This window comes from Manacus candei, unplaced genomic scaffold (genome assembly GCF_025592945.1).
Source record: "Manacus candei isolate 608988 ecotype Guabito, Panama unplaced genomic scaffold, ASM2559294v1 h1tg000017l, whole genome shotgun sequence".
Classification (NCBI taxonomy): domain Eukaryota; kingdom Metazoa; phylum Chordata; class Aves; order Passeriformes; family Pipridae; genus Manacus; species Manacus candei.
Genome location: NW_026138065.1, coordinates 7492642 through 7515665, shown reverse-complemented (window position 1 = coordinate 7515665; position 23024 = coordinate 7492642). Strand labels below are relative to the sequence as shown.

General features: G+C 37.0%; 2 protein-coding genes across 3 annotated transcripts in view; one reads left to right on the top strand and one right to left on the bottom strand.

Moving 5' to 3' along the window:
- Nucleotides 1-23024, bottom strand: part of CNST (consortin, connexin sorting protein) — a 668223-nt gene that overhangs the window by 89141 nt on the left and 556058 nt on the right. The gene's annotated exons all lie outside the window — the stretch shown is intronic.
- The window catches only part of SMYD3 (SET and MYND domain containing 3), a 399664-nt gene that overhangs the window by 28335 nt on the left and 348305 nt on the right, over nt 1-23024 (top strand). The window contains exons 1-2 of one of the 2 annotated variants that reach the window (XM_051783349.1): nt 8401-8435; nt 17801-17864. In XM_051783349.1, coding sequence (XP_051639309.1) covers nt 8416-8435; nt 17801-17864 — 84 coding nt within the window. In that variant the 5' untranslated portion in view covers nt 8401-8415. Of the gene's footprint in view, nt 1-8400; nt 8436-17800; nt 17865-23024 lie in introns of those variants that run through there. The other variant, XM_051783348.1, reaches the window with a different exon arrangement.

Sequence of the window (23024 nt, the reverse complement as noted above, 5' to 3'; positions counted from 1 at the left end):
GAGGCAGCTATGCATTTTATTTGTAACAGATTGAACATGAGGCAATTATCAGTAAGCCATTTGATGGTGAAGCTTATTCCCCAAGTCAGAAAACTAGAAACAGGTATTCTGTAACAGATTGGAAAAGGGCTTTTCAAAATGACCACATCATCTGTGCAGATGCCCAGTGGAGCATCTGTGCAACCTTCAGGCAGTAATTTATATACATTAGTGAGAGCATCAGTCTTTGTGTGACTCCTGTGGGGCATGCAAACACAGCTCAACTGTTATTTTGTTGGAAGACTTTCTTGCCAAATTTTATTAAAGTACATCATGGGGTAACATACGAATGGAGATGAGATGAAATGCCTAAAAAACCTATCTGTGAGTCTGTGTGACTATTCTGGCTCGTTTTTATTCTAGAGTTTGTCTTCCATTAAGTATCAAACCTTCACAGGTTGCTTTGTCTTCCTTTAAATCAGTCCCCCAAGTAGCACTAAATTTAGTGAAGCTGCCTGCTGTGTAATACCAGTGCCACTGGCAGGTCTTGGTGATACTGTTGGTGTTTGAGCTCATGGAAGCCTCCAGCATACAAAAGAATTTTGTGGCAGCAGAGTGGTTCAAGAGAAATTGGGGTGCTCCAAATTGTACCTCCAAATTACCAAGGCAGTATGTCCTTGGCAAGCAGGGTGCATGTGTCCACCTGTGCTGTTGTGCATACTTCTGCTGGTATTTGCAGACTAAACAGTGGTGGAAAGGCAAGGGGCTGAAGATGGTGTCGCTCTGAGTCTGGCCAGTTCACTTTTTTCTGCAAATGTTGGTCTGCTGCCAGGGTGGGTGACCAAAGCTGTGGCTCTTCCCCTAAAACACTGCCCGTGGGCTCTTCTGAACTTGGATTTTTACAGTTGCTTGGTTTTCTTGTCTGCTTTGCCTCATTCCTTGCATTCTGCTTGACATTTTTACTGTGTTTCCTATTTTATTCTCTGTTTTGTTGCTCTCCAAACAAATAAAAGTTAAATTCCTCCTGTTAATATGAGTTCAGAATTGATACCGATGCCCCAGTACCTAAACATTTTCAAGAATTCGTGACACTGATCCAGTGCCAGCTTTGTGGAAAATAACCAGTTGCACAGAACTCAAAACAATGAAGTGATTGAAATTCATTGATACCTGTTTGTTTAGAGCTTCAATTGAACCTGTGAGTGAGAGGGGAGAAAATAAAGAATTCCCCCTCAGCCCCTGCAAAGTGAGGGGTGGAGGAGGATTTCGGCAGAAAGCTGCAATACTTGCAAATATTGTGTCAGAAAAGATAACCATTAATGCAAGAATGCTAGATAATTGCAAGAATGTTACATTTGTATCCTAAATGTAGTAAGCTTCCTGGCTATGTAACAAAAAATTATGCAATTTATAGATTCTGAATTTTTTTTTTTAATAAATAGGTACATTAATTTTTTCATAATGAGCATTAGATGTACTTTTAGTTACCACTTTTTCTATCTGTTTTTCCTCAACAATATAATTCTTAAATGTGTGGATATGTAAAGTAATCTTTTTCCTTTGCTGCCTTTTTTTTTCATGATAGTATTTTTTTATTCATGTTTGCTTTTCATGGTTTTTTTTGTCTGTGGTTTTTTTAGCAAAATTTTTTGTTGTGTGGAAAGAAACTGTAAAAATGTGTCGTGTATACTTGATAATGTTTCTGTAGAGTCTTCAGACAGTTTGAAAGAACTGGATTTTCTAGTAATGTATGTGACCTATGCTTATTGATGCTAAGTAATGACCTCTACCAGTAGCTCTCGCATGAGTGATCTGCTCTGTTCCTCTGTACTCACCCTTGCTCCTGGATTCCAGGATGGCAGTTTGCATGTCAGTGGCTCCTGGATGTCACCAGAAGGAATTGGTGAACCAGCTCATGTTGGTAGCTGCTCACCACGAGTACAAATAAATGCATATATATAGATGTATAGCAAGACCAGCAGGGTTGATGATTGCAGGCGCTTACATTTGAGCAGAACAGGTGTGTTCCTCCTGATCAGCCTTTGAAGTCAACCCTGCTTTGGGCAGGAGGTGGAACATGGTGACTTCTGGAGGTTTCGCACAACCTAATTAGTTTTATGATTCTGTGATCTTCTACATCGAGATATGGTGTAAGCATAGTTCCACAGTGCATACTGCCTTCTCCTTGGAGTTATAAGGGGTCATGAGAATGGTTCCCATGAAACTTCTCTTTTAATTTGAATTGAAAATCTTGAGAAAACTCCCCTTAGGCTGGTCTAACTGATACCTGCTTTTTCTCTTTTCCTTTGTTTTCCCAGTTCCTGAATCAGTCATGCTTACAGCTTTAGTTGTTATTGACAAACATATCAGAGAGTCTTAAATTTGGAGGATGGACTAATTCCTGGCTATTATTATGTAGATGGTTTATTTATGAATAGTGAACACTAAAACAGCTTTCCATTAGTGCTGAAGTTTTTGTAAAAGACTTTTTTCCCAAGTTAATGTTTTGAAATGCTTTTGTTACAAAATGTAGAGCTGAATGTGTGGCTGTGCTTCACAGTGACTGACTGGAGAGTACTGCAGCTGCATGAAACTTTAGATTTGCTGGTTTGACTGCTGGTTTCAGCTGGGTCATAGCACAAGGGGCTGCAGCTCATAATTGCCCCGTTTGCTCCAACTAACTGCATCAGAAAGTGTTAGGTGGTTTTTTTTTGTTTGTTTTGGGTTTTGTTTGTTTTATTTTTGTTTTGGGGTTTTTTGGTGTATTAGCGGACAGTCAATCTACTCTGGTCTGACCTGAAACCTAGATGTTATGGTTTTGATGTCAATGCTAATTTACTTTTTCACTAGTCAGAGGAGAGCAATCCTTGCTGGAAGAAACGGACCAAATTGTGTAAGTTGTTTTTTGACTGCTGCCTTCATCTGGCAGTAGCAGGGTCAGTGAAAACTTTGTCAAAGACTTCAGTGGTGCAAGAGAAGTGTGTTTCTCAGCAAGGTGATGATATTCTACTATGTAGGTTTTGTCTTTTGGACTCAGCAGTCAGCAGTGGAGAAAACAGTTCTCATTCCCAGAATAGGTAGTTTTCCTCCTTTCATTTACTTAGTTGCCTTTATCCAGTATTTTTACCTGCAGCTGTCCACTCGTCTAACAAACATGTTTTCCACTAGAAAATGCTAATGTGTAAATGTTTTTGATGTGTACATTCTGAGTATGCTTTTGTAAACAGAATTTTTCTCATCTTACAAAATGTGCTGGAACAGCTTAAATCCAATAAGCATTTGGAAACTTAATGGGTTTCTTCAAGTCATAGCTATGAGTTTTTGTATTTCTTGGTAATTACACAGAATTAGAAAATTGTAAGAGTAGGAGAGATCCAAGACTGAGTAACTCCTTTTTCAAAATACACAAATTCAGTACAAAAATGGTCTTAAGCTGATTTTTTGGTTTATGTCTTTATAAGAATTCCAGTTAAACATTATAAGGATTATAGGATGGTAGGATGCTTTATTCTGCCAATTTGTCTGTTTGCATTTAGTGTATGGTACACTGAATATGTTATTTTAATACTACACAAATTAAATGTAACTATATACTTAATTTAGGATTTCTTTTTACTTGCCAGCATTCTAAAATATTTGCACTTTTTTTTTTTTTGTAAAGTCTCATTTTTTTTTTTCAAAGTCAATGTCCCTCTGAAATAAAAGCACCCTCTAAGGATATGTAAAAATGCTAATAAATTGATAGTCTGTTTTTATCCTTAGCTAAGACTCTGATTTTCAGAATAATTTATTCTCAAATATTTTACGGAGTCCAAGTCTCAGTGTTTTTTTTTTCCCAAATGTATTTTTTTAATATGTGGTGGCACTATTAAGAATATAATAATATCACTCTAAAATAGAGTTGTAGCATGTTCTTTTAGTGTCTTAAAACAACTGTTTTGGCATTATCTAACTGATGTTAATCTGTTTCATATTTTCAGAGGATATATACTTTGGTTGGAGTTATGTGTTTATATATACTTAGTTTTAGCAGATGACTGCACATTTATTGATTTTGGCAATATTATTAATTGTTCAGGAGACTTTTGTCCCCGAATTCCTTAGTTCCTCAGACAGACATAAAACATCTGTTTGTAATTCTGTCTTAAACACTGCCAACACAAATTAGTCTTGGAAACTCACTTAATATTTTAGCTTAAAATGCTCACAAACATTTTCAAGGTTCATGAATTTTACAAGAACAATTAATACCAAATATGCTCTAATCCAGATTTCCACCCAAGATTCTTAAAAGTCTTTGCAAATATGAACCTTGCAGTTTCCCTTTCCATTCAGATAGGCTAAGGAATTCTGCTGTCTCTCCTTGGGTTGAGACACTGCTGCTGTTCACCTAACCCATAATTTAGGACAAGGAATGCAGAAAAATAATTTAAGAATATTATGTGTCTGGTTGATCCATCAGTCCTTACCTTATCATGTTTGAGTTTCTGTTTTGTTTTGTTCTTTCGCTTTTTTTTGGTCCAAAACCTGAACTTGTAGGTTGTTTGTTTGCTTTTGTTTGTTTTGTTTTGGTTTTTTGGGTTTTTTGTTTGTTTGTTTTGTTAAAGAATACAGTTGTCAGAGCCTAAGAATTTGGGAGTGTTTTGTGTGGTTTGTTTTTTTTTTTCTTTTCAATCTCCTGTACAAGGGCTCATCTTCAACAGTGCAAAGGGCTCGTATCATGCTGGGAACTTTTTATTAAATTAGGTGAAAAAGTAGCCTTATGTGAAGTGCAAACACATGGTCCTGATGCAACAAATGTTCTATGTCTGTGTCTTCTATATAACCTCCCAATTTAATGTATCTTAGTTTGGAAACAGCTGGCATACATCTGTCTGTCTATCTAACATAAAAGGAAAGCTTTTCAGGTTTTGTGACAGTTTCTGTTGTGAAGAAATTAGAAATTTCTACAAAATGTGAAACTAACCCATTTCATTAATTGTCACATGACCAGCATGTACTTGGCCTGACTTTGGTAACACTAGTGCACAGCAGAGGAGATGCCATGACTCAACCCTGCTGGGTGGGGTTTTTCCAGACAGCTGAAATACCAATGTAATAGCAGACTGTAAAGTCAATCTGCTTTTAAGAAGAAAATAAGAATTATTTTGAAGTAAGAACACAGCTTAATTAAAATAGGTAATTTTTCTAATTGACAGCCCTGAACAAACATAGATTCTTTAAACATAACCTGTTCACCACCCTGTTCATCAGCCTATGATATGAAAGCCATCATACCAGAAGAATATGCACTATATGTCATTTTCAAAATAGAATTTACTTTTAAGATAAATAACCCAAATCAGTGTGGATCATCTAGAGGTTAGATTTCTGATTTGAAATCTAAGTGGTTCCTTGACTGAATAGAATTTTGTTTCATGTTTGCAGCTGTGAAGAAATCTCACCATCTTTAAAGCTGAATTTTGCCATGGTAATAGGAGCTGCATTGTGGTGGGTTAAAGATTTTCTTCACCTTTTTGTTATTAATTTTATTCTTCCTGTATTAAAATGTTTTTATCATTTTTGTTTTGCATTAACACTTATAAATGCAAAAGTGCTTGTATTCTTCAGAAAAATATTTTAGTAGTGGAACTCTTTTGTAGTTGATAGAGCTGTGTTCCCTTTGCCCCATCTCAGTGAACCCAACTGATCTCTTTTTTAGATGGTGTATTCTGGTTTTGAGGAGTCCACCAGAAGGGGAAGTGGAGTCTTTTCATGTAGAGTTCTTTCAGCTAAAATTGTAGGTGTAATTTGGGTCCTTTTAACTGTTTTAATAATCTATGTGAAATTAATCAGAGGCTTCGATCCACTTACTAGTTGGGAATAACCCCAGTCTAAGCAAACAGAGGAGCCAGTCTCTTGATTAAAATGAAACAAAACAAAAATCCCTAAACTCAAAACTACACCTGAATCTCCTACTATTTATATTGACAATTTCAGTTTTGCTTTATTTGGTCACACCTTAAAAAATTAGCTACTTCGAGTATTTCCTGCACAGTCTGAGGAACCAGAAGTCGAGTGTTTGCCTCTGCAAGTTGCCTGGTCTTTCAACTGTCCTGTGGAGGACTTCTGCACTTCTGATTTACAGCTAACACACATTGATGGTTTCATAACAAATACTCAAATCAGTTTTAGCTTAAGGACCTATTGCCATCATGAAACAACAGTGGGGACTTAACATAAGCTACTTAAAGTTGTTGGCATGCTGTAATGCTTTTGAGTGAAGCATGCACAGTAGAAGGACGCCTGGCTCTCCCTCCATTTATAAAGGCCAAATAACCAATTTGGATGTGAAGTTTGACTGGAATCCAGAACTCAAACCATAAAATAAGCTAAATGTGGGGTTTATGTAGATAATTCTGATACTGAACCGGCCTTTCTAATGTGAATGAACCACCTGTGTGTACCAACAGAGCTGTCAAAGGGGGCAGGTGCCCAAGGTGGTGAGGAACCTCTTCTGAGTTTCATTACGTTACTGCAGGAGTGTGGTGCACGTTCAGGAAAGGTGAGGAATGAGAGTTTAATGTTTTGGGGAGACACTGGAGGAAATAGCAAATATGAGATGAAAAATTCTGAATAGAAATAAAATGACAATAGAGATTGTATATATATGGATAAGAATATATACACGCTTGAAAAAATCGTTTTATTTTGCAGTCTTGATGAAAGTGAAGTTTTTATAAAACAGTGGGGTTGTGATGGATCATTTCTCCCCAAAAGGCTTTTTCAGCTCATTGATTTGAGGCATGCTTGACTTCAGAAATTACCAGATGCTCATGTTTCTCAAACATGTACTGCAAGCATTTCTTCTATTCTGCAAAGCAGAGCATTGCTGTTGATTATTTAACTTTTACTGATATCTATAAGCCATATCATCACTGACATACATTAACAAAACTCTAGCTCTCTCCCAGCAATTGCCTATCACAATAAACCTTCACTTTGCTCCTTTGCAAATAAGGAATAACATATTTCTCATTTTCTTGTACTGTGCTCTGCAAAGTCTCAGTCCATGGTTGTTCAACTGAAACAAATAATGTGATTTCACTCTTGACCCATTGCTAAAGCTGTGATATCATGATTAAAGGCCCATGTTTCTTGGCCATGGAGAAAATGAGATTTAACTGAAGACTTATAGTGATGTAAAAATAATATTTTCTGGAACATAAAAAACAATTTTAACTAGATAATTGTGCAAAATCCATGACCAATCCATATAAATTTATGATTCTCCTTATTAGTTTAAACCTCCTTGCTATGTCTATCCCTCTTTGAAGCTTCTTCAATACCAATGGCAATTTCTGAAATGGAAATGTGTGCACTGTTGTATTATGATTGGGACAGATCAGCAGGAAAGTAGATGACAGTCTCTTATCTTATGAAAGATATTATGGCTTGACAACTCCTCTTCTTTTAACATTTGCTATGGAATGTTGTAAGAGAAACATGAGAACCAATAACTAAGTGTAGGGAAGCATGTTGTATGTTGAAATTCCCATGACTTAATTAATAAATCAATTTCTTAATTAAAATATTAACTTTAGATTTTTAAAAAACACTTGGTTATTTCTCATGTTAATGCAACATCATTGTTACATTGCTTGATAAACTGAGCTAGAAATGGAGAAGTTTTCACTTAATACGTGGGAATTTTTATTAAAAAATTAAGATTGAACAAAAGTAATTCAAGTTTTATCTCCATTTTTACAGTTCCACCACAAGGTATTCAATTTTTTTTTTTTGCTGGTATTATCTGTGCTTCCACTCTAAAATAGCGAGTAGTGTCGGGGAGACATTAAGTTATTTGGACACTTCCTTAATTTGAATAAGTATCTTTTATGAAGGGCATTGACTATAGTTAGAAATGCAACAATACTAATAGCAGAACCATTTTGTGAGAGAGGGCTGCCATTTACAGGCATGCCTAAGCATGTGCATTTCTTCAAGCATGTCAGTTAGTGCTATGGAAATTTTCAGGATTACTCCTAGGGTTAGATGTCTTCCTGGTCAAAATGTTAATTCTTCAGCAGGAGTGCTTCTTCTGAAGCTAGTGATGACATGGGGTCACAAAATACACTTCTGAATCAGGCCAATTTCTTTAAAAAGACCTTTCTGCTGCAAGTGGACAAATTTGAGAACCTTGAAGGGTGTATAGGTTTTGCTTACTTACTAATAGATATGTAGGGTGGTAAGTAGTCTGAGGCAAACTAAAACTACTGCTCTCAGCTGTTAAATTATAATTACCTTTTTTTCTGAAAATACAGAGCTGTCACTATAACTAAAGAGGCACTTGTGACTTTTTTTTTTTACTTCACTACTAAAAAAAAAAGGAAAAGAGAAACTTGAATAACTGCTCTTTGAAACTGAAGAAACATCTATTACGCTTTTAGCCATCAGATGTCACCAGAGTACAGAGAGTAAGTATTAGTGATGTGGAACTGATTTATGACTTCCCTTGGCTGTTTATTTTGGAGTGGGAAGGCTCTGGTCCTGTGGAGGCTTTTTCAGATCAGCAGTCACAGCACCTTGGCTGGCTTCACTATGTCTGTGACTCTTAAATTTAGAATATTGAGCAAGAAATGTGTTTGGGACCTTGTCCTGCTTCTGTAGGCGCATTGACACCAGCAAAATGTGGGAGGAAGCAAGCAAGAGGTGAACAAATCTGGCCACACACTTCAGCCTTGGTGTTTCCGTGCCTGTTCCAGTGGCATACTTGGCAGAGTCCTTGAAAGCAACTTGTGTCTGCACTGCACACAGAGCAGTGGGACTGCTTATTAGCTCACGTACTCTCATTTGCTTTCCGCCGTTTGGGTGGTGCTCTGCCAGAGGCCCTTTGCTCTTTGAGATGCTTGAGTGCTTACTGCCACTTTGGGCAGCACCATGCCCTGCCTGTGCTTTCCTGCAGGCACTCTGCCTGTAGTACCTGAGCTGAGTACTGAGTTTGGGTGTGTTTGCAGGAGTTTCAGTGCAAACGGGTTTATTAAACGTTACAAAGATCTTTGAGAACAAGATGGAGGCTCTGGTGAATCATTAAGGACTTTATGCTTTGAGCTGTGAAAAGTTTTGTGACTACATTTTTTAATAGATTTCTTTCAGGCAGTCGGGCACTATAGATGGACTTTAGGTCAGTTCTAACATCTTCAATGTTTAGCTATTATATGCTTAGTCCTGCTTGAAGATCTTTCTTTCCATTACTAATGGTTTAAAGCAGCTGTAATGAAAATAACAATTTTGTTTTAACCACCTTATAGGAGTCAATAATAAATATTATATGTATATTCTGCATTTTCTGAATAATTTCTATGTAGCATTGCTATTTCTGTGCTTGTATGAAATACCTTCCCAAGAGGAACAATTACAGCAAAAAACCATCCTGCTGTGGAGTGCTGGATGGAGGCAGGAAACAGAGTTATTGATGTCAAGAACATTTTCACATTCTTCCTATAGGAAAGTCTTCAGCAGGATTTTACGAGCATCTAGTTCATGCAAGCTATCCGAAATGTTCTTGTCAAGACCTCATGATATCAGATTACACCTGAACAAAGGGGAAATAAGCTGTTTCTCTGAGTTCTGTGCCAGTATATTCATGAATCAGTTTCTCTATGGCCTCAGCCCTTTCTGCTGTTTGATAGAAACACATTTTTCCTGTGTTTTACTCCTGTTTCCTAGTTTTGTAGGTTCTTCATCTTATAAGTAAGCATAACTGACTATTCTGTTCCAGTCACCTGCATTTGAATCTTACCTGGGTGTGATCTGACCATAAGGGCTGAGCAGGCTGAAAATGAGAAGTTCACTTGATGTATATCCTTTCCCAATTCTAAATCTACAGGGCAAAATGTACTGCAATTCATTTTGAGCTCATCTCTATTACTATTCTGTTCAAGTTTGTTGCCTGAAATATTTTATTTTTTGTTCATCACTTTCCGAATGTGTTCCATAGGGAATGAAAGGACTTTTGGGTGCAGATTTTCATATTCAGAAAAAAGAAAAGCAAGTAAATAGGTATTACAGGACCTCTAAAAAATGTGTATGCTAAAAATATGAATGTGATAAAGAAGGAGCTAAGAAAGAAAGGAGCTCATGAAAATATTCTTCTCTGAGAGGGTCAGAGGAGCTTGTACGTCACTGAAAATCATGCATCCATATAATCCAGGGGGTAATACTAGCAGGATGTAAATATTTACATCAGTATGGTATTTTAGAGTAACAGCTTTGTTTTGGTGGACTGTTGACCTATGGGTTGAAGAAAAAGCTACTTGCACATGCAGCAGATTAATGAACAAATTTATCATTTTTATAGGGAAAAGTGAAAGATGGGATGTTTTGTTATACTTGGCTTTGCTGGATTTTAAACACATGTTCCAGAAATGAGCATTTAAAAATATTGCCTGTAGCTTTTTTTTTTTTTTTACAGCTTTCTAAGTTACAGATATGACCTTTTCATATTGTGAAATATAATCTGGTCTTCCTCAGTATTTGGCTTTCTTCCTTGATTAAAATCTCAAGGTGAAATGAATGTACTGGGTGACTGAAAATAATCTGTTTAAGCCTGAAATTGTTGGAGGCATGTTGGCGTGCCCACTGCAGGCAAACACTGGAGATGGCCTTGATTTGAGGGAAATTGTGTCAAAGTAGCTTTGCAGGGCAAGTAGATGCTGGAGACAATTTGTAGTAGTTACCTGATGTTCTTGGAGCAAACTACTGCTGTGTTTCTGCTTCAGTGCTCTCAGTGGGGAGCAGCTGTGAGTTTGGTTGGGGGGATAATTGCAGTATTTTCACATAACCATTCATTTCAGTTGTGATGGTGTTTATTCTATTCATCATGCATGTTGATAGTGTCGTGTCTGTGTGTGCTGTGTGGGTACATATATACACAGATATAAATGAAAAAGGTATTTTATTCCAAAGCTAGTCGGTCTTCTAGAACAAAAAAAAAATCACTGTTTTGGGAGATGCTGAGTGCTTCTCCCGAACAAGTTAAAGAGCCTTGTACTCAGAAATTACTTCTGAGGTAAATTTTCTTTTGGTTTTCAGTAAAGAGATTATCTTGTATTTCCTTGCATAGATGAGGATAAGAAGTAAATGTTGACTGAAGAAGTAGAATTCACAGGTAAGATTAAATTTCATGCCTGTCTGAGGGCCATATTTTTAAGTATTTCTTGTAAGTTCCATAACAAATTTTATTGGAAAGCACTGCGTCTGAAGCTTTTTATAGATGATCATTATATTTGGAAATAAAGTAGGTGTGTTTTCCTTATAAAGAAATTCTTAGTTCTTGCTTAAATAAGTGACTCTGATCATTAATGATTAGCTGTAGTTGCTATCTTTTAACTCTAGTTTTTTGTCATTCTTACTACGTCCCAGAAAGCTATTTCTTCCCAGTGCTGCTGTTAGGTTAAAAAAGATTAATTCATATACTTCACATAGTGAAGCATGCAAGTGGACAATATGTGAGATTTTTTTCATGAGTTTTAGGAACATAGAGTTCTTATCCGGTTTGCTCATATTCGCCCAGATCCAATGTGGGACCTGAGAGCAGTGTACACAATAACCTTAGGGCAGAAAACCCTATCAGCCTTATTTCAGAGGCTGTGGGCCTTGAGGCTTATGAAAGATGACTTCTCCTCTGCCAACTCATGCTCAATTGCAGAGCAGGTCGAGGGCCCTGGCAAAGGAGAAGGGGGGAAGCCATGAGCCTGCCAAGCTGCCCCAAGTGGGCTCCCAGGGCACCAGAGGCGCTGGGAACCCTGGCTGTGGGCATGGTTATCTGGCTGCAGAGAGTTGTTGCTTGCCAAGGGCTTGGATTTGGGATGTTGCAGAGGTGTGTGCCCTGGGATTTTTGCCGCCCGACCCTCAACACTGTTCGTCCTTGTCCCCAACAGTGCCCGGTGCCCATGTGGGTCAGCTGGGGGCCAACTGTGTTGCTGCACCACACTATTTTTCTGCTGGGAGAGAGATGAGGAAAGAAAGCTGTAATTGCATTTAACATAACCCCTCTACTCTGAAATCTACCAAATGTAAAATGGCTCTTTGCTGTTCACAACTTTATTATTATTAGAAAATAGAAGCATATTAGATAAAATAATGAATGACTTGTTTGCTTATTGTAAGTATTGATTGCTTTCACCTTGTGACAGGTCTCAAATGCACATACTCGAGAAAATCCAGGTAGACTTTATGCCCTTGACAGGTTTGACTGAATTACAAAGGTCTAAGAATTTGTTCAGAAAATTAGTTCACTATGATATGCATCTGAAAGAGCTGCTCTTTTGTTACATGTATTATTAGCTGAAAAATAATATCAACAAAAATGCATTAGGGTATTTGTGTGAGATAGTCCTTTTTTCCTGCAAGCTGTGGAAACAGAAGTGTGAATAAACTACATAGAAGGGTGTGTTGAATGCAATCTGATAATCAAATGTTCTGTTATATCTGACACTTATCTTGTGAGTAGGGCTGAAAGTCAAGTGTCTGCAATCAGCACAGAATTGTAGATGCATATTTCCATTATAAATTAAGTAGTCTAATTTTATTTGGTTGGCTTTTGTTGTGGTATTTTAAAATATATTAGTCCACTTCCTAGCAAGCAGAAGTATTTTGTGATGTTTTTATAAGGGCTGATATTTTTTAAGTTATGAGAGTGCAGGTGTGGCTCTGATAGGGTCTGAAGGTCCAGGCAAACCCTTGTCAACCTCTTCACTCTGTGGTTCAGACTTGGCACCTTCTTCTTAAGTTTTTAAATGTGTTAAAAAACAAAAGGTGAAACTATATTGCTGGGGAGGGTATGCCTACTAGGACACTTCAAGTTGAGCTGTCTTACTAGTTTTTTTCCTGTCTCAGATTTTTCTTTTGTCTCCTTTCCATATCAGTTCCTTGGGAATTCCTCTACCCACCTCTACATTCATGTTTGGTTTTTGCCTTCTTGGTACACATTGTGAGAGCTAATTCTATGAATGGTGTTTCTAGACAGTAATGCTGAAAATATTTAGTAATATCCAAATTCCTGAGGGTACAGATTCTCAACCTGACTGTAACGCCATGCTAACCTGACTGCTAACACCACACTAGAGGATAACTGACAACCTGCTTACTTTATTCATGTGAGTTTTGATTTCTTTTTTTTTTTTGGTGGTTGTGGTTTTGTTTGTGTGTGTGTTTGTTTTTCTTTTTTTTTTTTTTTTTAAGTACAGGCTAAGATCCTCAGTTGTGCTTGTCGTTTCATAAGGGATTGTGCTGATTTGGAAAGTCTTGTTTACACCGTATTGGAAAAGTAATAAGTTATTTTCAATTGCTGCATCTTTCTTTCCTTTTTATATTGCAGCAGAAACTTTTCCAGAGATTAAAGTATTAGATCAAATTTTGTGCACTTTCTCATCCATAAAATTAGTCACATTAGGTGAGATGCAGTAGATAACTTGTGAGGAACCTGACACTATCTTCAGATGAAGTTTACAGGTAATAAGAAATGCATGGAAGTATTTAACAGTGACTTTAAAGTTCTTTTAATAAAACTTATGACATCAATAAAATATTGAGAAGGACAGGAATAAACTAGGGACATTGTCTCACTTCTTAAAATGTTCTAAAATACACAGACCCTCTATGTATGAATACATGAATCTGAATATAAAGAATTTGAGAATCAGTGTTTTAGATCATGCTGTTTTACATTTAAAATGTCATGTAGCAAGATTCATAAATGTTATAAATCCAAAGGAGCTTTTTTAGTCCAGGAAGGGGGAGAAGGATTGGAAGGGAAAGCAATGATTTCATTAGTAGCTTTACTGTTCAACTCTCTGACAGGCAGTCTACATCTGCTTGTCATTCAAAGAAGCCACAAAGATGAATGGATAATTCATTCATTATATGACACCAGGAGGGAGTCAGCTTATCAGATAATCTGACTGATAGTGTCAGTTTGACAAAAAATTAAATGATGATCCTTAGATTTCTGTGTATGCATGTGTTTGTTACTGCAGCATCATTAACCCTTAGGGACAAAGCACATGAAGGAAATAATCCTGTAAAGTATTGAAAGTTCCATGGTTGCTGAAGGAGTTTGGTGCTTTTTGGTGACGTCTACTAATTGTTTTACAAAACCAAGATTGAATATGTGTTGGTGACTTAACACCGATGATTCCATTAAGTCCTGGCATCTCTTGGAAAAATACCATGAGATATATCAAGCAAGGTATACTTGCTGTATATTAAGGTTATTAGATCTAGCCTTCTGATGGAAGAATGGGAAAACTGTAGGAGAGACTTCTCCGATAGTTGTGGGCATTCATTCATTTAAATTCGGGCTCCAGAACGTTATAATTACTCTGCTTTGAAAATCTGTGTTTTAGCCATTGCTGCTGAGACTTTTTGGTACTTTAATGTGTATGGGACTAAAATTGCATATGCTCTTTTACTGAACTCCAAACTCTCTTTTCTGTGTTTTGATGAATAGCATTTGGGACAAAAGAAAGGTCTGCCTTCAAAATTGTTTTGCTCAGTCATTCTGCAGTAAGGCGAGCACTTAGTCATTCAGATAATACTATATAATGATAAAGAGAAGTTTCATAGGGGCTACTGGGTGTAGAATATCGAGTACAAAGGAGTTATCTAGAAAGAGAGAGGCCAAAAGCTCCTTTGTGACCTCTCTGGCACTCTGCACAGCCAGGTAGAACAGACTTGTAGAAGGGAACTCTGCACACTGCAGAGTGACCATCTCGGGGGCTGTGGCTGTGCATATGGGGAGCTGGACAGCAAACCACAGTGCTAGCTGCTTGGCTGTCTTTTTCTGTTCTAGATTGGTAGGCAGATTTTTATTGGTAACGTTGCCTGCAATGTTGTGAATGGTTCACTGGCAGACTCTGAAAGTGAAAAAGCGATAGCTAAACAATTTAAAATTCTTGTAATGTTGTCTTTCAGTTTTGAAAGTCAATTTGAAAGGTGTAGGTTCAGAGAAAATTTAATGTATCATGTTAAATGTGAAATATCTAGAAAGAAGATGTGGATTTTTTATAAATGATTCTTTTATGTCCTTGATACAAAGTGGTGCTTGGTATTGAAAAATTGAAAGATGTGTTAGAACTTGTCTCAGTGTGAAAGAATTTCTCTGCATAGTTTACAAGCATTTATTCATACCTGAACTGCTTCTGATATCCAAATCAATGAAACAGCATTTCTCTTTGACTGAATTTCCCTCCCCCCTTTTTTTTGTTTTGCTTCCTCGTTTATTTGTTTTGTTTAGTTTGGTTGGTTTTTTTTTTTTGTTTACAGTAATTATTTTACTGAATTGTGTTTTTTCCCCAAATTACTCTGATATGAGCTTCTAATCTAAACTGAGAAATATACATTCCTCTATCATAAGGTAGTTAAAGTTGTGTCATTGCTCAACCTTGAAAATGAAGCAGTTCTCCCCAGCTGACGAAATGAAGATTTCACACTTGTTTCTAACTCTGAGTCATCCTTAGGCATTGCACCTTAAAGTCAAAAACCTATTGAGCATATACAAGATTTTAGATTCTGTTTATGGCAGTTGCTGGTTTTTTCAGTCTCCAGGGCTGGCTTTGCAGGTAGGAAGGTAAATAATGCAGTAGCAAAATGTGTACTTTCATCTGAAATATTTATAAATTACTGTTCTCCTGGTAGTTACTATGAATGCCTACAAAACACTGTGCAACACAATAAGTATTTTTATGCAGTACAAAAGATTGTTACTTGATTGTAAGGACCTGTTCATAATGCTATTCTCAATCTTTGACCAATGGAGCTGTCTAAACTCCCCAAATGCTTGTTAAGAGTTCTAAGATCGTGCATAAACTCTTATTTTTAATAATTCAAATGTAGCAAAAATTTGAAATATCATTGAAATACCTTTCCCACTTGTGGGATTTAAGGAAAAGGAGAGGTTACTTTGCGCTAGAGGATGCTCTGTGGTATTTCTGGTGTTCTGCCCCTACTCTTGATAGTTTTGATGTCACAGCTGAAGTGGGCTGCATTGTTTATCCAGAAGTTCTAGACTGAAGTTTGGGCATATTTGGGCATTGTGGGCATATTGGTACTGCCTGTTTTGGATGTGGCCTTTGGATAGTGTTATACCTTTTCGAAGTCACCCATAAAATTAAAATTTGGGAACAATTGAACAGTGTAATTAAAAGAAGAAATAAAGGTCATATTTTAAAGCAGTTGAGTGGGGAATCTGAGTATATGGTATTCGGCCTCTAGATTGCTGATAACGGCAGTGGAGTTTTCTGTTGATGACAGCAGAGACAGGGAATTACACCTTCTTTTAGTTGCATCAGTTGGGAGTGCAAGTGAAAAGATCACACCTGGTACCGATGTACCAGGGATCTTGCAGAGAAAGGTCCTTCATCTGATTGTTTAAACTTGTTCCTTCAGTTTGAAATGGGCTGTACTAGATGCTTAGTTATCTCCCAATTAAATTGGAAAGCTGAATTAATCCATATAGTAAGATTTGAGGCAGCTAAATGTAAAGCACTACAGCAATTTAAAGATTGCATTACTAAAATTCCCTTTAGAGGGGGACAGTGGCATCACTAACACTTCTCTCCTTGCCTTGTAGAAGAATGGAGAAGGGAGTACTGAGGAGTAGCTCATGGTGACAGTTTCTTGGGTGTAACTGAGCTGCTTTCAACCATGTGCTTCTCGTAAGATAATAGAGACACCTAGTGAGTTACTGTGCTTCACCAAGGTCAAGGGGTGGCCATGAGGAATTGTGAGGGGAAATAGTAAGGGTTGTGTTGTCCATAAACTCCAGATAGTTGTTGTGTCTATAATGTGAATCTTCTGCCTTCAGTTTTGACAACGGCAAAACCCCATATACTGTTTTTCCAGCCTAGTGAATGATAATACATGTAAGTAACCTTGCATGTTAAGGTATCAAAACAAACACTTCGCGGTGTTACCAGAATAATCTCGCATGTTCACTATCTTTTACAAGAAAATAAGAGAGGAGAGAAGCCCCAAAATCTGTCTCATTTCTACTCATTGGAAGTAAATATCTTTACTTGAACTTGTATTTTTGAGGTGCAAGACTTGCTCTGTGTGTGCTTTCACATTTAATGGTTTCTTGCTGTCTAAAAATTTGCAGAACTTCAGTGACATTTTCTTAACTCATATAACTGTAAATTAAGACACCATCAGAAAACAGTGCTATGGTCAGAAGGTGCTTTTAGCCTTTAGATTGTGATGTACGGGCCTGATAGTTCTCCTTCTGGTTTTCATTGGATTTTTATCCTCCCCCCATGAATTTTTATTTTGTTTTCACTGTCCACTGACCAGCAGTATTTTCTCAGAACAGAAATTTCTGCTGATGTGTCAACTTCAGACTGTGTTATAAAGATAAAATTTGATGTCACTACTGCAGGTTCACAGCAAGGTCTTGTTTAAGACAGATAGTGACATTTGCTTGCTTAAGACTGAGATAATAAACAGATTAGCTAACTGTATTGCACAGCTCTAATTATAATTTTATCTACAAAATCAAACTCCTCAGAGTTATAGTTGTATGACAAAAGCACATTTTATAACTTTACTGTTGGTCCAACATGGCCCCAGAGGTGTTGAGTGACATGAATAAAGGGATTGTGAATATAGCTTTCAACACAATTATACACTATTTCTTCTTGTGTAACAGTGCATTTTAGACTGTTTTTGTTTTTCATGTATATTTCTTGCATTGGAGTATTTGAAAACTGCTAGTTATGTAAGAAGGATAAATACAAAACTCCATTTGTATTTATGACATTTTTTCATTTTTTTTCCTAAACAGGAATGAACATCTGCACAGATGCTCTCAGTGCAAGGTTGCTAAATACTGTGGTAAATCTTGTCAGGTAAGATGAATAATAACAGCTATGAGGGGTTTAAGAAAACAGGCATTTGAACACTTTATTTACAGGGTCTGCCTGCGGTTTGCATGTTGTCATACCTCCACACTGCAATTTATTATTTGTAGTTTTGGGCAGAGTGTGTAAACATACCACCGTGTTTTATTTGAATATGTTTATAGTTACAAATACAAGATTAAAATCAGTACAATAGACAAAAATTAAGTTGAAATGTATGATGTTTGACCTTCTTATGTTGGGGACCCCAGAGCTGGATGCAGCACTCCAAGTGGGGTCTCACCCTCAACCTTCTGGTCACGCTGCTTTTGATGCAGCCCAGGATACAGTTGGCTTTCTGGACTGCAATTGCACATTGCTGGGTCATGTTGAGTGTCTTGTCAACCAACATCCCCAAGTCTTTCTCCTCAGGGCTGATTTTTTCACGTATCATGTGCTTCTATAAACAATTCTGCCTTAGTATAATCTGTAGTATTCTCAACATGCCAGAAACCCCTTCTTTTGGTGATTAAAACATATGGAAAGGAAAAGGAGGAAGATATGCCGTTTTGATTCATCATATGGCATGTGTGTGCAACGTACATTAGGTGCTTACTGTAGCATCAATAATAATGCCACAGGTAAATTTATTATGGGAGATCATAAGGAAAACATGGCTGTAAATAATATAAAAGACCAGAGTATTTTCAAGGTACTTTTAAAACAAATATCTTCCAGGAGAGTCATTGGTAAAGCTTCTGTTGACAGGTCTCTAATGTGAAATGAGACTGTGCTGGCACTGACCTGCACAAGCAAATCTGCAAGGTGTAGAGGCAATGAATGTAGGAAATGGGGCTTCCTCCTTGGAGAACACAGCTATGTGAACGTGCTTCAAAGATTCAAAAGGGACAGCCTGAAGGCACCCTGGGTATCTTTGCTTTATGCTTCTAGCTCTGGGGTTTGTGAGCTTGAAGCCATCCACAGCTGTAGGTATTGATTTCAGTGAGACAGGCTACTACTGTTAAGAGTAATCTGCACTTAAAATGCTGTGTGTTTTCAATTATATAATGTCTTGAACTGTCAATATAAATAAATATTGAATTAATGTTATATAATATCCTGTGATGTTAGGTAGCAATTGAGATAACAGAAAAAAAAAGTTATTTTTCAGTCAAAACAGTGAATTTATTGGGATTGATGACCCAGGACAGAAGATCCAGATAAAACTGAGACCAGCCAGATCTCTTTCTCTTGAGAACTGTCCTCCAGTTCCTATTTATTCTGGTAAGGTAGCTAAACTATTGTGCAGCTCTGGTTTTATAGCAGGTGTTAGCAAAGCTAAACCAAATGCATTGTGCCCTGCTTAGCCTCTGTAGCTTTAGTGCAATTCATTAATATGTGTACTTCTAATTGAACTAATTGGTCAACAAATAAACAGCAGGGTATTGAATGAAACTGCAGTTTGCGCATTTAAAAAAGTGAATATTCACAGAACAGGACTATTTTAGTATTATAAATACAGATAATTTTGAAATGCAACTTATGCAGTTGGATTTGCAGTTTACACTTAGTTGCAGAATGATTTATTTTTTGATGTGTGTTAAATGAATACTGCAAATCAAAACACTTAGGCTTAAAATCTGCTAGTTTTTTTGAGTTTTGTGGTTAACACATTAAAGGAAATCAGAATTAATGTAAAAATCTGACTTAAAAGGTTAATCTCAATAGCTGAACTAGGTTTAGGATAAACATAGACTTTGTGAAGGAAACTTCAAAGTAAATGCAGCAGGGGATTTCTATGTCAGGATGTACCAAAAAGAGCCATTTTTTTAACCTGCAAATATCTTGTAAGCATCTTCATTTGTTTTAAAATGTCATGTGGTACAAAAACCTTTCTTCAGGCTAACCTTAAGGAGAAGAAATAGTTTTGAAATGTTTCTCTTTTTGAGACTTTCTGTGAGAATAATTATCCTTTAGGGGGATATGTATGCAGAGCTAGGAGTCCTGGAAAAAAAAAATAGAAATCAGAATATTGAGTTTTTACAAATCTCCATAATGTCAGTATTGAAAATTACAAGTGAGTTTTTCCAAATTGCAACCATTACCATTATTTTTCAGGCCAGTTGAAGCAAGCTGATTTCACTTCTACCACTTTAATTAACTTTAAAAAATATTAGAAAGGAGGAACTGGAACTTATCAGTAGAGATCCTTTAGGGTGACCTTTTTCAACTGAATTCTAATTTCAGGATCAAGTATATGTAGAGTTTTTACTTTTAATTTTTTTTACAGTCAGACTTCATTGACTTTTGCCTTTATTTGGCATTTCTGTGTTGTAGCCCCTTTCCCACTTGTTGATGCCTAATTTCATGGTGGTCTGCCTTCTAGCAGTGTTATGTGGTTGGGTGTCTCTTCAAATGCAGAGTTACCATGTCTCCTGCTCTTCATAATCCTCATAATGCCGTGATCTCCCTGGGCAATGTTTATTAATATGGTGCATCCCTTAGATTGGGGACCAGTGATATCGATGATAATCCCTGACAAATGGGAGGGTCATTTCAGGCAGAATTCAGAATGTGATTTCAACCATGTTATCCAACATTGTTGAAATAATGTAATAAAAGTGAAATGTCTCAATAAAAAGAAAGACGTTCTGTAAAAATATGAACAATCCTTTGTAAATTACAGATTATTTCCTTTTAACAAACCAAAACCTTCCAATGGAAAAATATTCTCCCTTGATTTTTTTCTTAATGAGCTCTTCTTAATTAGCTGCTTTTCATTGGTACATTAATCTGCAGGAAGCAATCAATTTTTTTCATCCTGCATAGGGGACAAGGGAAACCTTTTTTTCATAAACATTGGTTTAGGATCTTTCATAGGCTTAGGCACTGTTGGGAGACTGGGGTAGCATATGTCTGTGAAAGAATGGATGCACATTGGCAAAATAGCTTAGCTAAAAATATGCAAGATGTTGCAGGCATATGCGAGTGGTCTTTTTGCTTGTGCCCTGAGCCAGCAGGAGGGGATCCTGTGCCTGGGTTTGTCCAGTGAGGCAATAGAGTTTGTGTGGTGCTGGTTCAGTGGGCAGTCTCAATCTGCCACCAGCAAACAGCTTGTGCTGCACTATCTCCTAAGCCGTGTGAGTGCTGACCCTTTTCACCTGGGTAAAGCCTGAGGATTTGTGCTTGGGATGCACTGAGCTTGAATGAGAGACAATGCATTGGGAGGAAATAAAAGGAGGGATATTAGTTCCGAGTTGCTGAGTGTAGTCAAGGCTGGAGGAGGAGGGCTGTGTATTGACCTGCACTGCTCACTTTGCCTTTCTTTGCCTCCTTCTGTTAGTGTTCATTTCTAATAGGGCAAAAAAAAATCTATTGCAAAATTGGAAGACATTCTCTGGCATGGAGGAGAAGGGTCACACCAGGTGACCGTACCTCTGCGTTACAGTATTTACACTCATGCTGGATCTGGAATATAAAAACCTTGACTGAAATCCAGGATACACAGAATTAAGAAAAGCCTCCCACAAAGAACTGTGGGACTAATATAAGCCCATCCAATAAGTACTATTAGAGACTGACTCTTAAATTAAGTCTCTCCAGGGTCACAAATCTTCATGGTTTCAAATTCTGTAATTTGTATCATTGCTTTAGTGGTAGTGAGAAGAAATATTGTTGAATTTCATTATGCTTAATGCATTTGGAGCTTTCCCCTCTCTCCCTGACCAGTTGGGAGGAAGAGAATGGCAGTCCCCATTCCAGCTCCTTCTGCAGCGGAGTCAGGCTAATTCCTTTTTAGCATCAGTTTTGGCTAAAGTGCTGTTTCATGGAAGGCATGTTTTGAATTGTTCTTATCATGTGGGAATGCATCTCAAAGAAACATGGCATATGATGCTATGTGGTACAGCATATTTCATCTCAGTAGGGCTTTATTGGTTGGGTAAGCTATTAATCATTTTGATGTCACCTCTAGCATGTTTAAAATTCCGTTCGACATTTATGTAGAGGAAAAATTTTGGCAGATAAAGGCTTATTCCATAGAACATTTTTAGTTTAAGTGGGATAAAAATGCCAATGTAATTATATCACACAGAATGATGTCTGGACATTTACAAGCATGACCTTGTTTCTTCTAGACAAGGATAATTCTGTTCAACACTAAATACTTAACTTATATTTGTCAGACAGCACGTGACACTAACTGTATTTGGATTAATGCCTTCTTGGTGTAATTTTTTCCCCTTGTAGAGTTATGGGTAAAGGAAATGAAATCACAAATCTCATATGTATCTGAAAGAAATAAAAAGTCCAATTTATTTATTATGTGTAGGCCACACGGGGAAAAAAATTCTGGAATGAAATGGAATAAATGCTACTCGTGCTGAAACCTAGTTACTTGAAACAATTCCTCCTCTTATATGCAGCTTAAGAAGAAAATTGTGTGATTGTCTACGGAATCTTTCTAACTAGAATGTCAGCATCTACAGGTGTGATGTGCCCCTGCACATGTCTGCCATTTTCTCTTTTTTTTTCTTTTTTTTTAATTGCTGAACATCTAATTTCTTTATATTAGACATTTTATCATTTTCTCCATGGCAGTTGCCTAATGGAAACTGTTTTTCTGAGTTTGTTTTTTTTTCCCCTTACTGCATATCTGTGAGAAAGCGACACCTTCAGAAGCCCTTGGTTATTCTGAGTTCTTGTCATTGTAGCAAATTTTCGTTGAGCCCCGTTCTTTCAATTTGCTCTTAAAACAATTTGAAGCAGCTGTGTGGCTTCAAACATAAACTGTGAATATGCAAATAAAATGTGTAAATATGTAGTATGTTAATGAGATGGACTTGGAGTTTTTGTAGATTATAAACAGAATTTTCTGCATGTAAAGAGGGAAGGCAAGGAAAAAAGATGATCAGAAATTGTCTCTTCAACGATGTTTCTTTAGCTAATGACTTATTCTTGTTGCTCTTCTACACTGATCTGGAGGAAACAATGAATGAGGGGAAAAAAGACATATTTCAATATATAGCAGCTTTCCTCTATCTTATCATTCTGTCTCTTCTCTGCTATGGAAATGTTAGTCTCTGTGTGCTACCCTAATTAAAGTGGACCATGAAACAAAAATTGCAGGTTCAGGTAGTATATGCATCTAAAATATTTTTGGTTCCATCT